This window comes from Triturus cristatus, chromosome 8 (assembly GCF_964204655.1).
Source record: "Triturus cristatus chromosome 8, aTriCri1.1, whole genome shotgun sequence".
In the NCBI taxonomy this organism is placed as follows: Eukaryota; Metazoa; Chordata; class Amphibia; order Caudata; family Salamandridae; genus Triturus; species Triturus cristatus.
Window position 1 is genome coordinate 969593415 of NC_140591.1, and position 14367 is coordinate 969607781.

Genomic DNA, 14367 nt, shown 5'->3' on the forward strand with positions numbered 1-14367 from the left:
GGCAGTCCCACCATGAAAAGGTTGTTGGAAAGGGGGCCCCAAACAGGACCCCTGTCCTACGTGGACCACATGTAGTGCCCCCACGCACATCCATGCACCTCGTGTCATGCACTACATGGTGCAGGCACACAGTGCATGGATGTGCACAAAGTGCTCTTTTACACTGCGACTTTCCAGGGCCGCAGCAAAAGCCTCCATGTTAAAGAACACTTTTCCAACCGCCAGCCCGGTGGTCGCATTATAATTGGGCTGTCGGGCCACCTGCTTGATGGTCGGTCTCCTAATAAGGCTCAATATTGAGATAAGTAGCAGCATTTGAATTGCAATGAAGAGAGGGAGGAGGGGTGTGTGTGTTTTTAAATAAAGGTAGTACAACAGCTGATTTGAAGCATGAAAGATAGATATCAGATGTGAGGGAATGATTGAATAGAATAGGTGAATTGAGAAGGGCTCTGGAGGTGAGAGCAAAGGCTTAGATAGTTTGTGAGTTGAAAGTTTCTGGAGGAGCTAATCAAGGGTTTGCAGAATTAATTAGATGGATAATCTCTGTAGGTGATATGCATTTAATTGTAAGAGTAGAGCAGATTGTGGTTGAAGGATGTTGATGTCTAGGAGTGGAGTAATAGGCTTATGAGTAATGTAGTGAAAACTGTTCTAATTGTAGTGATTTTGGAGGAGAAATTAGATGCTAAATAGGTAGTCAATAGGAACAGGTTTGTGTCATTGGTGTGTGTGATGGAGAAGGCAGACTGTTGATTGTGCATGCCATTCGCTGTGTGTGATGACAGAGGGAAGTGATGATGGTTTGAAAGTGTATTGATTTGGCAATATTTATACATGAAGATAGCTCAGCCTGAGCCAGTGTGTTTGACTGATGATTTTCTTAATCACAAACACTGTTGCTCTGAGACGGGATGATTTTTTATAATAATACTCAATTATATTTAGACAGTAAATCTCAACAACGGTTGGTTATTTTACAAAAACGTTTTTACAAATTTGTTTTTGTACTTCTACATATTACACTAATAGTAATGAGAAGTAAAGGCACATTCATGGTAAATAATTCACAAAAGACATTCTACATTACAAAAATACCATGCAACATAGGACTCCACATATATATTGAATCTTGCCCTGGACACACAGTCACATAATCTGACTTCCTACATTTTAAAATAGAAATGTTGATAAAAATGTTTACATTTTGGTCCCCTTGTAACTTATTTTTAGGACCATCATCAGGACAATTCCGTACCTCAGAGCAATCAAAGTGGGAAATCATTGCTCATTAACTTGTAATACATTCATTAATTCATCATTCAGTGGAGAGGTGTGGCTCACTAGTTAGAGGCGGCAGACCCGTAAGCTGAGAATCGGCCAGGGACCAGGGTTCAATTCCCGACGTGGCAGGGTCGTGGACCAGGGTCAAAAACGGACTCGATAATTCTCGCCTCGGTACCTACTCTAACCAGGAACACATTCGGCAACTCTGGGCATTAAGCTTGCCTCATCTCTACAACGGCCCCCCACAGACGCCGGGGATGCCTGGTTTCACCTTGGAGATACCCAGAAAGGGACCATCTCACAGGGATAGCCAGGACGGGTTCCCCAGCGGTCTACAGCGCCGGGACGCCCCGTTGCTGGGGTAGCTGTGCGCTTTACAAGTCTCCAACATTTAACATTTAAAGAGCGCTATGTTCATGCAAGCATTTATAACAAGTCATTGATTTAGCTACAATTCCAATAAATTATTTATATATTTAAATGATTTTTTTTTTTTGTTGAAACATTTTTTTATTGTTTTCATACACAGCAATACAACAACCAGCTCTCAATCCCCGCCCAGTCAGGAAATACCCCACATATACCAGCATTCCCACTCAGCTATCCCACCCGGCCCCTTCCCCCCCCGCCCCCCACCCTCTGTCAGTGTGCCCCCGCCTGCTACCCCGGTCCCACGCTCGATGCTTCCCCTCCCCTCAGTCAATGCAATACAGGAGCCCCACCTCTCCCTGCAGCCACAATACCTTTCCCCCAACCCTATCCAGATTGCAGTCGGTCAGGGCCCGCCAGTCGCCTCCACTACTCCCCACTCCCCACTGCCACTTCCTCATCAGGCCCGCTCCCTTCCTCCCCCGGCTCGGACATCAGCCCCTGGAGTTCTACCACCAACGCTTCCCACGCCCGGGCTGTCGCTAGCGCTTTTTCGTCATCTCGCCGGAGGGCCAGTTGCACCCGGAGCGTGCCCTCAGCCCCCGCCCAGCGCTCCAGGGCTGATCTCCAGCGCAGGAAACTGGGTCCCCCCCGGGATTTCCAGTGCAGCGTCAATTCCCTCTTGGCCAATATCAGCCCTAAATCATAGAATTTGCTCGTGACCTTCGTGCGACGGGTGTGGGGGAACCAAAGCAGCAAGCAGGTGCCCATCTGCGGACCAATGGAGCGATCCGTAACCTGGTTCAGGCACTCCACCACTGCTTCCCAGTAGTCCCCCAACTGCCTACAGGCCCAAAACATGTGTCGAAAGTCTGCTCCCTCCGCCCCGCACCGCGGACACTGAGAGTGCGCTCCCCCGAAATATTGTAACACCTTTGCTGGCGTCAGGTACGCTCTGTGTAGCGTAAAAAACTGGACAAGCTGGAACCTGGCATTCCTCGTCCCCTTCCATGCCCTCCGCACCAGCGTGGACCATGTGGATTCAGGGATCTCCTTCCCCAGGTCCGCCTCCCACTTTCCCCTCAAGGCGCCCAATGGGGGGAGGCTCTCCGTTGACAGCCTACGATAAAGGCATGTGATGGCCTTGGTCGTCCCCGCCGCCATCACCACATATTGGCAACCCGTGGCAGTCGGGGGCTCCGACAGTCCCACATTCCAATGCCTCTGAAGGCTCGCCACCAAGGCCGCATGGAGCAGGAAGTCTCCCCGCGGAAGCCCATAAGAGTCCTGCAAGTCTTGGAAAGGCAGCAGTGCTCCCTCTCGAAATAGATCCCCTACCATTTGGACCCCCATTTCCTCCCAGACCGCCAACCCCGACCAGTCTCCTCCATGCGGGAACGCCGTGCACATCCCCAGGGGGATCTCAGGGGCATAGGGGTGAACTATGGCGGCCTTTCTCTGGCATCTATTCCAACATAACCGGAGGGTACGCTCCTCCATGGTGAGCTGGGCGAGGTCCAGCCTCTGGTGAAGGACTATAAAGGCCAGCACGTGGCGCGGGATTAGCCTGCCCTGGGGACCGTCCGGGCCCCTGTACTCCCTGGCCACCGCCTGTGTGAGCCACTGGAGCTGGGCCGCCAGATAATACCATTCGAAGTCCGGAGCCGCCAAGCCTCCCTCTGCCCGCGGTCGCCGCAAGGTGGTCAGCGCCACTCGACGCCTCCCCGAACCCCAAATGAAGCTCGTGGTGAGTACCCGCAGTGCCGCAAAAAATGACGCTGGGATCCATATTGGAGTTTATATATTTAAATGATGTCAGTAATTAAACGCATTGTGTGTTAATGAGCAATTTGGAATTTCTCACTGATATGAGGACAAAAAGAGATTCATTTTCTGAAGATATCTGGGACCTTTGCTATGCACCGCGCATGGACTTGACCCTTGCATCCGCTGGGATACGCTGACGTGCTTCTGGTACTGGTTGTGGGCGGTCTTCCTTTCAGAGAGGAAGGCATAGTCTTGCTGACGGATTTGCATACTTTTGATAAGTTTCTTTGCTAGAACAATGTAAATGGTGTTAAAATAGTGTACACAGTCCTTAACCAGGGCTCTGTGATCTTCCTGAAAGAGTGTGAGGAATTTCTTAAAGTATGCAGAGCTGCAGGTTAATGCCAATGACTATTGCATTGACTTGCAGCATGCACAAGAGCTTGGTCCCGGAGAGAGCTCCAAAGTTTCCTGCAGTCAACCAGCTGGATCGAGACATTTGGAGGCAGTCAAAACAGCAGTCAGTATTGCAGGTTGTAGTGAGTATATCTGTGCATCCCCAGGACCATATACACGCACAGCCTCGCCTGTGTTCATTGAACGGAATCTTTAATTCATATGTTGGAACACATGTTATAGTCCAAAGGTGAAGTTGGCCTCGTTCCACGGTTTGTTTTATGCCCCGAGGTGGTGTCAAGTGCAGTATTGTATAAGCTACCAAGGAAGGTGGACACAAACGTTGAACAGCAGTAGAGTGAGCTGTTTGCTAAGCTGCATACCACTGTGCATCTAGCTAATTCTACTGACCCAATATGCACTTGTTGGCTGGAGCTGGAGAAAAGAGATAGGATCCACTCTAGGGCAGTTCCTGACACACCTATCTTTCTTTGAGCCTTTCCAATAATATGAAATAATAAACTGTGCTGTATGCAGCTGAGTAGAGGTGAACATTTTAGTAAACTAATTTGACTTTTGAAAAGGGAGCTGGCATGAATGTTTGGTAGTTCTTCACCATAAAAAAGTGTATGGCACTCATTCTATGGGAACGAGCTGTGCAGAACTTTATTTTCAGTAGCTTTTAAAGAAGAATTCCCCAGGATCCACACTTGGTGATAGCTTTTCCATTTCTTTGTGATTAGTAGATCAATTAGGAGTATATGGGTCACCATAACAGTGACAACTTATTTGGGTACACGAAGCCTCAAATAGTTCAGTGGCATCCATGTTTGGCAAACCAATATAACTGTAGATGGTCAGTATTTTTCTGAACAAAGTTTCCTTGCCTTCTGGTAGTCTTGGTGTCTTAATTAAGCTTTGGTATAAAGATCGATGCTGTGCCGATAAAACAGGTCTTGGAGAGGTTTGTACTTAAATATTGGAGGTGCGGTGAAGTAGTCAAACTCTGGGTTACTCCGAAGGTCACTGGGGCTGAGGGGGATATATCATTTCATAGAGGTAATTGGGAAGTTTAAGGTTATTTGATCAATAAAGTAAAGGGATTCCAGACCATTGATTGTGGATATTGCCATGTCTATTTAGCTGGTGTTCTCACATGCTCTACTTAATATGTGAAGATATCAAAAAATGTTGAGCAATGTTTATGGTGTTTTTCTCTCTCTAGTGTAAGTGGATGAAACTCACACATAACCATGTCTGGGAGTTTCTACTTCGTTATTGTTGGTCACCATGATAATCCAGTCTTTGAAATGGAATTTTTGCCACCTGGGAAAGTGGAATCGAAAGTAAGTAGATTTCTAGATAATTTATTGAGAACATGCATCTAGAATTATTTTGCAGTGTTGCAGAATGCTATGAGTCTTGAACAATGTAATGTTAAGCCACCAGTAAAAACAATGGCAAGCACCCAGACACAATAAAAACCCAAACTCAGGGAGGCACCATCAAGGTTCCAGTAATATATTATAAGTTTTTTTATCATGGCGCCATAGAAACACAATCCCTGAGGCCATTGTTAAGCTAGCAATGAAACACACTTTGAGGTCCACCCAGGAGTAATAGAATCCTAAACCCTTGAATGTACTGCTAAGGCAGATATAATGCATTATATGGAGTCTACCCTGGCGCAATAGAAGCCCTAACCTGGAGAAGCACTGGTAAGCAACCAGTAAAACATTACCTGGAGCCCACACAGAAGCAATAGAAGCATGCTTCACCCCACACGAAGCACTGTTAATCAAGCGGTCAAACACTGTGTAGTCCACCCAGGTCCAATATAAGCCCAGTTCCCTGGAGGCATTGTTTAGTCCCCTATAGAGCAATATGCAGAGTCAACCCCAGCACAGTAAAAGCCTAAGCATCTCAAGACATTGTTAGGACTGCAGTAAATCAGTGTGTGACATTCACCCAGGCACTTATGAAGCCCAAACCCTGGGATGCTCTTTTAAGTAACTATCCAAGCATTATGCAGAGTCCACACTTGTGCAATATAAGCACATGTGCCTGAAGGCACTGTTAATACATTTTGTGACACACCACAAGCATGTTCCCCGGGTGCAGAAGAATTCTAGACTGTAGGAGGCACTGATAAACCAGCAGTAAAATACTATATTGAGTCCACCCATGAAAGATCGGGGTCCAGCCCATGGAGAAACTGTTCAGCTACAGTGATGCAAAAAAGAAAGAAGGCTCTATTGGTAGTCTAGAATTTTAAATATTAATATATTTCTGACCTTTATCAAGTTATTTCAAGTCCTAACAGTAGATAAATCTAACCTCATGTGACCATAATACAGACAAATTTCCCTCTGTTATTATTAGCCTTATTTGAAAAAATCAAAACACCCTTTCTACGGTCAGTTAAAAAGATAATTAGAATCATGTGCTGCTAACAAGTGATCAAGATCACTTGATCATTAGGAACTTCTTCCTCCTGCATATAAAGTCAGATATTTTGTGAGCTTGGTCTGGAGGATTCAGATTTGCAATAAGACATCCTGGATGGGCAAAAGATATGTGTGACATTCTCCGAGAATGGATCATTGCTGCAAAGTCCGTCATTCCACATTGAGAGACAATTTACAAGAGGAGAAAGTTCAAGTGTGTGTGATATTTGTCATACAATTTTGAAATTATCTCCTATTAGGACTTGGTGATAACTAGATGAAGGTTAAATGTGTCTTAATGTGTTAAACAATAGACTCTTAAGAGGGTATCCTTTCTTTTTCACATCACTGTACAAGAATTATTATAAGTGGACAAATATGGATTTACATACTTGCAAGCATGTCACCTTTATGTTCAGCTGAGAAAAAAAAGGATAGGGGAGATATGATGATAATGGTCTGCGCGAAGGGGCAGAATTTCTCGCCCAAGGTTGTTCCTGTCCCTATCAGGCTCAAACAAGGAAAGCACCATTAATCTGTCCACCCCTTACCTGGAAACCCTAGGTAGAGAGGTTAAATAGGTGTGGCAAACTTCCAGGAAGAATATAGGAGAGTCCCAGAAGGCTAGCCTATGACCATTCATGAAGGGGTTGAATGGACTTCAGGGGAAACCCTCTTCGATAGGACCACACCATTGCTTGCAGGTGCAGGCACAGGGAATCTAAACTTGTTGAGCCGGAGAGTTTCCAAGGGAGGGATTTCGACATGGGTGGCCACTGGCAATGGGTGTATGCCCTGATCCATTTCCAGAGGGCAATTGGGCAGGACAGAGGAGCTGACTTTATTGAATCCTAGAACAGGGTGAAAATGGGGAAAGAGGAAAGGAAACACAACAAAAGAGCAACCAGTGCCCTAAATACACTCAAACTAGAATGGAATTGGAATCAATTTGTACCACTAAAGAAAATACCCTAATGTGCGCCATTGATCTGCAAAATGTCCCCTTCCTCATACTCATTTTCCAAATGTTTTGAAAGTTTATATGCTTAAAATATGGCAAAATTAATTAGAATTGCAAAGATTTTCTGTTTGACTTCCAGTCAATTCCAGAGGCAAGTTGATTGTGGCCGCTCACTTCAGTAAGAGTTGAAAATTATTTTCTCCTTATCTGGATGATTGAGTGATAAAGACACCGCTCAACATAGTAAGGCAACATGTGTTCCTTTGGAGGAGCGACTTTTCTATCCTAGGAGAAAGGTTTAATTCTTTGTGCAGGACCTCATCCCATGGGTCGTCAGCTTCTATCTCTGCTGGGGTTCATGGGATATTGAATCTTCATTTTTGAAAAGAGCTTACTTATGAGACCTCTCAAACTATGTCTCGAGGAGCAGTTGAACTACAATTTGATCATTGGGACAACACCCTGCAACTGTCTCAATAAGCGATTCAGTCTCCACCACAGACTCCAACCAGGACATTGATATCGGACACTTCTTTCACACGCAAAGGTGCGCTTAAGGAGTCCTTTCAGAGACCATGCACATGTTCAGAAAAAGAAATGACCTACCAGATAAACGTACCAGAACTCAGAGGTGTGTACTCCACGTTTTCCAGGCTTTCTGTGTCTCATTCAAGACCAAAGGAATTCTGATCACACAGACAAGACCAAAACATCACTACTATCCGAGCAGGCAAGGAGGTTGAAAGTCATAAACCTTGTAATTAAGTCCTTACATCTACCCGATGTGCAGAATGTGGCGGCATATACCTAAAGCAGAATGCTTCAAAAAAGCCCACAAATGGGTTGTTAATAGCAAGGTTTTACAGAAATCTCTCAAGACTGAAGTTTTGTTCAAATAGAGCATTTTGCAAATGAAGAAAAAAAATGCTGACTCTTCTCTTCTAGGAACCCAAAACAGTGATCCATGTATACTTCTTAATATAAATGGAAACCAAGCTCTAAACCATAAAAGTCTGTAAAATCAACATACACAAAGTACTATCATAACTACCATATATGGAGCAAGTTATAGCCAACAGTAACGCAACAATACCAGAACACAACAATTTCTTCAATATGAGTCACCATAATAAAATAAAAAATGCGTTAAATGAAAAAAACAGCATTAAATATCATTTCTGGTTGCAGATAAGTTAGGAACACAGTCACGCCAAGGTTTACACACTAATAAACACTTCTAGTCTCTTATTCACATCTCATTTCTATTGATCAGAAGTGATGCTCAAACAAAGGTTGAGTTTGTGTGGTAGGCGGTAGGGTGGAAGATTAGGTGACGATAGTTAGCTTTTGAATTTTATTTCTTTTGAGGTTTTGTGGCACATCACTATGTATAAGTCACTCTTGACTCCCTCTTAACGTTTCTTTTTTAAGCTATATTTTATATATCACAGAGTTGGTGATAGCTACTCTAGTTATGGTTGTTTCCCTTAATATTGGAATGGATAGTTGTGCTTTGCTAAAAACATTAATGCCATTTGATGTGTCTTTACAGAATTTGGCACACTATCAGTGCAATCAGCTAAGTTTCTCTACGTTAAGTTTCATGCAGATTTGCCATGGTGGAAAGGATTAAATCAACGAGTAGTAGGCTGGCCTAACGCGAGCGTGAACTTGCACAGCTGCCAGCTTTCCGCGCCATCTGGAGCGTGATTGCATTGCTTTCACTTTTGGCGGTGCTGCGCGCGCACCACTCGCGTGTTTGCCGGCGCGCGCGCACCCCTGCAATGCTTATTTTAAATTCTCATGGCATGAACTTTACTCCTACATGGAGTATGCACTATGCACATGGGTCAGGTGCGAATGGACATGCGGTGAATTTTATGCTGAGTTAGCTGATTAATTACATTGCTTGTCAGCCATTGCCTGAAGTCTTGCACCTGCCACCTGGAGGGAAAGCTCGCGGAAAATGCATGCCAAATAAATGTAACATTTTAAAGACAAGGCCACTAGATGGCTGCAGACACACACACGCACTCACGCACGCACACACTAACAGCTTTTACCCACAGACTGCAAGACTGAGAATGGAGTCCTGTGACAGACAGTAAAGCTGTTTCAAGTAATTTCAGGGCAGGCCTGGGAAGGAGGTCTGCATTATATACAAACCATTAACCCAGGCTTTTAACTTGTTTCTGCAGTTGACGAGCAGAAATAACATTTTTGTGGCAGTTAGTTCAAATCTGAACTACTGAAATACAATGGTTCAGTGCTTCCTGTACCGAGCAGCTTCTGCGTCTCCTTTCATTATTTACAGAGAGAAATTCGTCAAAGCTGTGCAAAGCTTATGAGAATTTGCATTGCTCAATCAATACGTTCACTTGATCGGGCAATGAATCACATCGCAGGCCGATGGGGGTTAAAAGGTCTCTTTTATTTAGCAACATACCAAAATAATCATAATGCCAAACAATGACTTTTAATGCAAAATTACCCCGCCCCCGCCACCCTTCAATGATCCCCCAAGAAAAATCCCCAAACCGATCCCCCAATGAAATTTCCCCCATATCGATCCCCCGAATAAAATTTCCCCCATATCGATCCCCCAATGAAATTTCCCCCATATCGATCCCCCAATGAAATTTCCCCCATATCGATCCCCCAAGAGATTTCCCCCATGAATTTTTCCCCCACATAGATTCCCAATTCTCCCCCACCTGGAACCTCTACCCCAGCCCCTTATCTCTGTTTCCCTTCTGTCCTAAGCTATTCTGCCTGACCCAACCCTTCCTACCTGCCTCAATCCTGTCCCAATCTGGCTCTAAAGGGAAAAGAAGGGATGGGGGGGTGAGAGAGAGACCAAAACCCAGGAAACCCAGAACCAGGAAACATTACCGTAACTGCAAAATATAAAATCTGTAATAAAATAGGGAGGGTGGGTGGGGCACAAAAAGCGAGCGAGCCTCCTGCCTACCTGCTCCTGGGCCCCCAACTGCCAATAATTAGAACGTGGCGTTTGAACGCCGCGTTCTAAAGCAGGCTCCCTGCCTGTACGCGGTCGGCCCTGGGCGATACCAAGCGCCCGAAGCTGCCCGGGGGTGGACATTCTTCGAATGCCACCCCCAAGCCCCAATCGGGCAATGAATCACATCGCAGGCCGATGGGGGTTAAAAGGTCGCTTTTATTTAGCAACATACCAAAATAATCATAATGCCAAACAATGACTTTCAATGCAAAATGACTCCGCCCCGCCACCCCTCAATGATCCCCCAAGAAAAATCCCCAAACCGATCCCCCAATGAAATTTCCCCCATATTGATCCCCCAAATAAAATTTCCCCATATCGATCCCCCAGTGAAATTTCCCCCCTATCGATCCCCCAAGAGATTTTCCCCATGAATTGTTCCCCCACATAGATCCCCAACTCTCCCACACCTGGAACCTCTACCCCAGCCCCTTATCTCTGTTTCCCTTCTGTCCTAAGCTATTCTTCCTGACCCAACCCTTCCTACCTGCCTCAATCCCGTCCCAATCTGCTACCAGGAAAAAAACCCTTGTAAAGGTGTTTTTCCTGTCTTATCCCCCCTACAAGCCCCCCCCCCCCCCCCCCGTTCCCCTTCTCTTTTTTTTTTGAGAATCAGATATTGTGCTAAACGCCTTCCCCAAATGACCATTGCAGGAATAACCAGAAATTGTTTAATATGAAATATGTTCCCCAAACAAGAAGGAAAGCCGCTACTGCAAACCTTCAACCCCACGGATGCAATCCCAAAATATAAGTTATCTTATCTTTAATATTTACAATGTACAATTCATTTGCAATGAACGTTAGATGTACACCATCCGCTCTGAAACATTGAAAGTCATCTTTACTGATGTCCTCATGTGTCAACCAAGAAATGTCATTGATGAGACAAAACTGGCGTAGTTCCCTGTTAAATTTACGCCGAGCCCTGTCGATGGCAGAAAACTTCTCAGCGCCTCACCAAACCCTCCTTGGCACCAGTGCAGTAAACAATTTTTGTATTGGGCCATGAAAGCATTATCTTAGCTAAATCAGCTTTCACCTCCAAAATGAGTCCCAGGCCTGACAACTGTACTAAATCATTTTCGCCCAAATGAATTAATAACACCGTAGGTAGCAGCTTTGAAGAAGCCAACTGTAACGCTGACCAGTCCTCAGGATCGGTTTGATGAATGAGAGGTCCACCTCTTGATCTAACCAAGCCTACAAGCCGTGATGGCACAGGTCGTCGGAAGGATCAAGTTGGGGAAGGAAAGGAAGGGAACAGCAGGGAGGGAGATCTGAAATGAGAAGAAAATAGAACATACAATGGTAAACATCGCCTTCACAAACACATATTCTACGAAAGCCAGGCCTCTATGCCAAGCCCGGTACGGAACCCCCTGTACCTGTAAAGAAAAGAATCATTCATGTAGTGGTTGCGATAGAAACAATAGTGGAGGGGGTGACTTCTGTGAGGGCGAACTTGTTTTGGGTAATTCTGCAGGAACGAGAGGAATAACAATCAATCATACAGGCACGATCCAACTCTCGTTATACTCCGGCACGAAATTCTGGCTCAGCACCTACCCTTCTCTAGACTCCACCGTTCATCACAGGGATAGAGCGTAGTCCTCTACCACTCATCAGTGGCGTCACTAGGGGGGTGCGGGGGGTGCGGACCGCACCGGGTGACACCATCGTATGGGGTGACACCAGGGCCGGCTTTAGACACCGTGTTCGAAAGTTTATTATGCTTTTGAAGCACCTGCTGCAGCGTTTCTTTCCCCCAGCAATTACCAGGCCTCACATAAATGTCAAGATAACTCGTGTGATTAATTATCTTCCTGGAGAGAGATCAGCATTTTGTATAGATGAGGTTTTGACTTTTATGTGAAGTTAGTGCAGCGGGTTAATGTGCCTGCTGCAAAGAACGTGTACCAAGTAGATTACAGAGTGGTATGATGTAAACAGATCTGCAGGTTACTGCTTTCCAAAGAGACATCCTTTTGTTACTTGCAATTTATAACTTAAAGTCCTAATATAGGATAGTGAGCTATTAACTTTCATCCTAGAACTGCATACACACCGCAAAATATACATTATTAGAGCATTGATTAATGTTGCAAAAAGGGTTAATTTGGCTAGAAATCGATTCTTATTTTTAAAGAAAACTCCCAACTAGGCTGTTTCTTTTTCGACTCTGAGTTTGTGCTTCTCCACACCAAGCACTCTTAAACTATACTGCCCACCAGTATGGATGACATGTGACTCCTACACTTTTAGTCCTTTGGCTTATGTAACATTGCCTATACACTGATTTACACACGTATGATTGATTGTCTCTGTGTAATGTGTGTGTGATGCAAAGTGCTCGGACACCCTACACTGGTATGAGTGGTGCTGTATAACTAATTCAATGCATCTGAGAGGGTGTGGTTATGGAAACCTGGTCACTGTTAAAGGGTGCTAGTGAGAGAATCCGAGGTGGAGGTGGTCATTGGGGGGGCGCCAACAAACATTGTCGCACAGGGCGCCACCAGCCCTAAAGCCGGCCCTGGGTGACACCAATCTGGTTACGCTGTGTAAGTGTAGCACAGCTCTGCAGCCTTGCCTCTGACTGCTTTATAATCAGGACTCAGAGGAACAAATACTGCAGTGCACGCCAGCGCCACGCACTCACCACCTACTAGCATAGTGGTGATGGTGCGATGCGCGGCGGTGGCGTACCCAGTTTGTGGGTCCCAGGGCCGTCAATCTTATAGCGCTACCAATGACGGCCCTGGGCCAGCCCCCGCGCTGTGCTCCTCTGACGCGCACCATCACCACGCGCTTAGACTGCGTGAAGACAGAGACAGTCTCGGCAGGGGAGGGCTGCTGGGCGATTTGCAGAGGCAGAACCCATACGGTAGGGGCCCAGCCACCACCACAGTGAAGTCTTAAAAGGTAAGATGTTTCGTGTAATCCAATCAGGCTGCTCGTAGTACCCGGAAGACCACACACACTGCAGTTACAGTTCATGTAACATTACAGTGATTCACCTGGAGTCAGCTTGGATGCCCCTGGGAAGAGATGCATGCATGAGGGCTGCTGTCTGACAAAGGCAATGTCACCCACTCACGTGTACCCCTGCATCCACCCACTCACAAGTACACCTGCATCACGTGCTGATAGGTACTGAGAAAGGTCAGGGCGGTTGCGCCACTGTGCCATGCACCTCTTGTTATTAAACTACCCACTGTAAAAACGTCATGAAACGTATGCCTTTTAAACGTAAACACCGCATACCTAAGGGGTTTATGGCGTGAGTAACCACATGCATATAAGGATTTTCCAGCAAATTTCAAGTCAGTTTATTTACTTTTGCTGGACCTATTAAAACGAGCGTTGACAAAGTCAGCAAGTCTGACTAGAACTTGCTAACGTATGTAAACAGAGGCATGCATAAACGAACACAGACCATGTATGTGGTCTCTCAGTGGAGCATGATTCTTTCTAGGTCACCCCAGACTGGACATTTTTTTATGCAGTTTTTTTTTGTAGCGTGAAACTGTCCCAAGGGCATTAGTACACTTAACAACAAAACCATACTACGTACACATTTTTTCATTTTTTAAGCAGCAAAAGATTAAGTGATTTGCCCACAAAAACTGCTAAGCCTAGACAAGGATTCAACCCCTGCTCCCTAGGTCAGCAGCTCAGTTCCACTAGGTATTCACCCCAACCCCATCATGTGGCAAGGCACTTGCACTGTAAACTGAGGAACAAAAAGAAAAGCAGCACCAGATGTTTAGGACAAAAAATCCAGGGCACAGACAAAAATACAAACAGAAAGTGACAGGTTACACAGAGGCACCGCACAAGTAGTCTGTCTGCAGTTGTGTTTCCCTACCTGTGGTTGCATGCCTTAGCAGCAAAGCGTTTCCCAAACTGTGGCTCAGGACCCACTGGAGGGTCGAGCTTACTTTTGGTGGGTCTTGAAAGTTAGTCCGAGCAATATACAAAGATGCTTGTAAATTCTGTATTTATCTTGTCACATTTCCTATGCTTCAAAGATAGAGGACATGACCTGACATTTGACTTCTGACAAATTGCTTCTTATGTTTTTTTCAACGTGAAGGATTGGTATTTACAAACTT

General features: G+C 45.4%; 1 protein-coding gene across 1 annotated transcript in view; it reads left to right on the top strand.

The window, feature by feature from the left end:
* TRAPPC2 (trafficking protein particle complex subunit 2) overlaps positions 1-14367 on the top strand; it is a 97886-nt gene that overhangs the window by 16046 nt on the left and 67473 nt on the right. Inside the window, exon 2 of the mRNA XM_085622493.1 lies at positions 5045-5165. Within this exon, the coding sequence (XP_085478619.1) occupies positions 5073-5165 (93 nt within the window). The 5' untranslated portion in view covers positions 5045-5072. The remainder of the gene's footprint in view (positions 1-5044; positions 5166-14367) is intronic.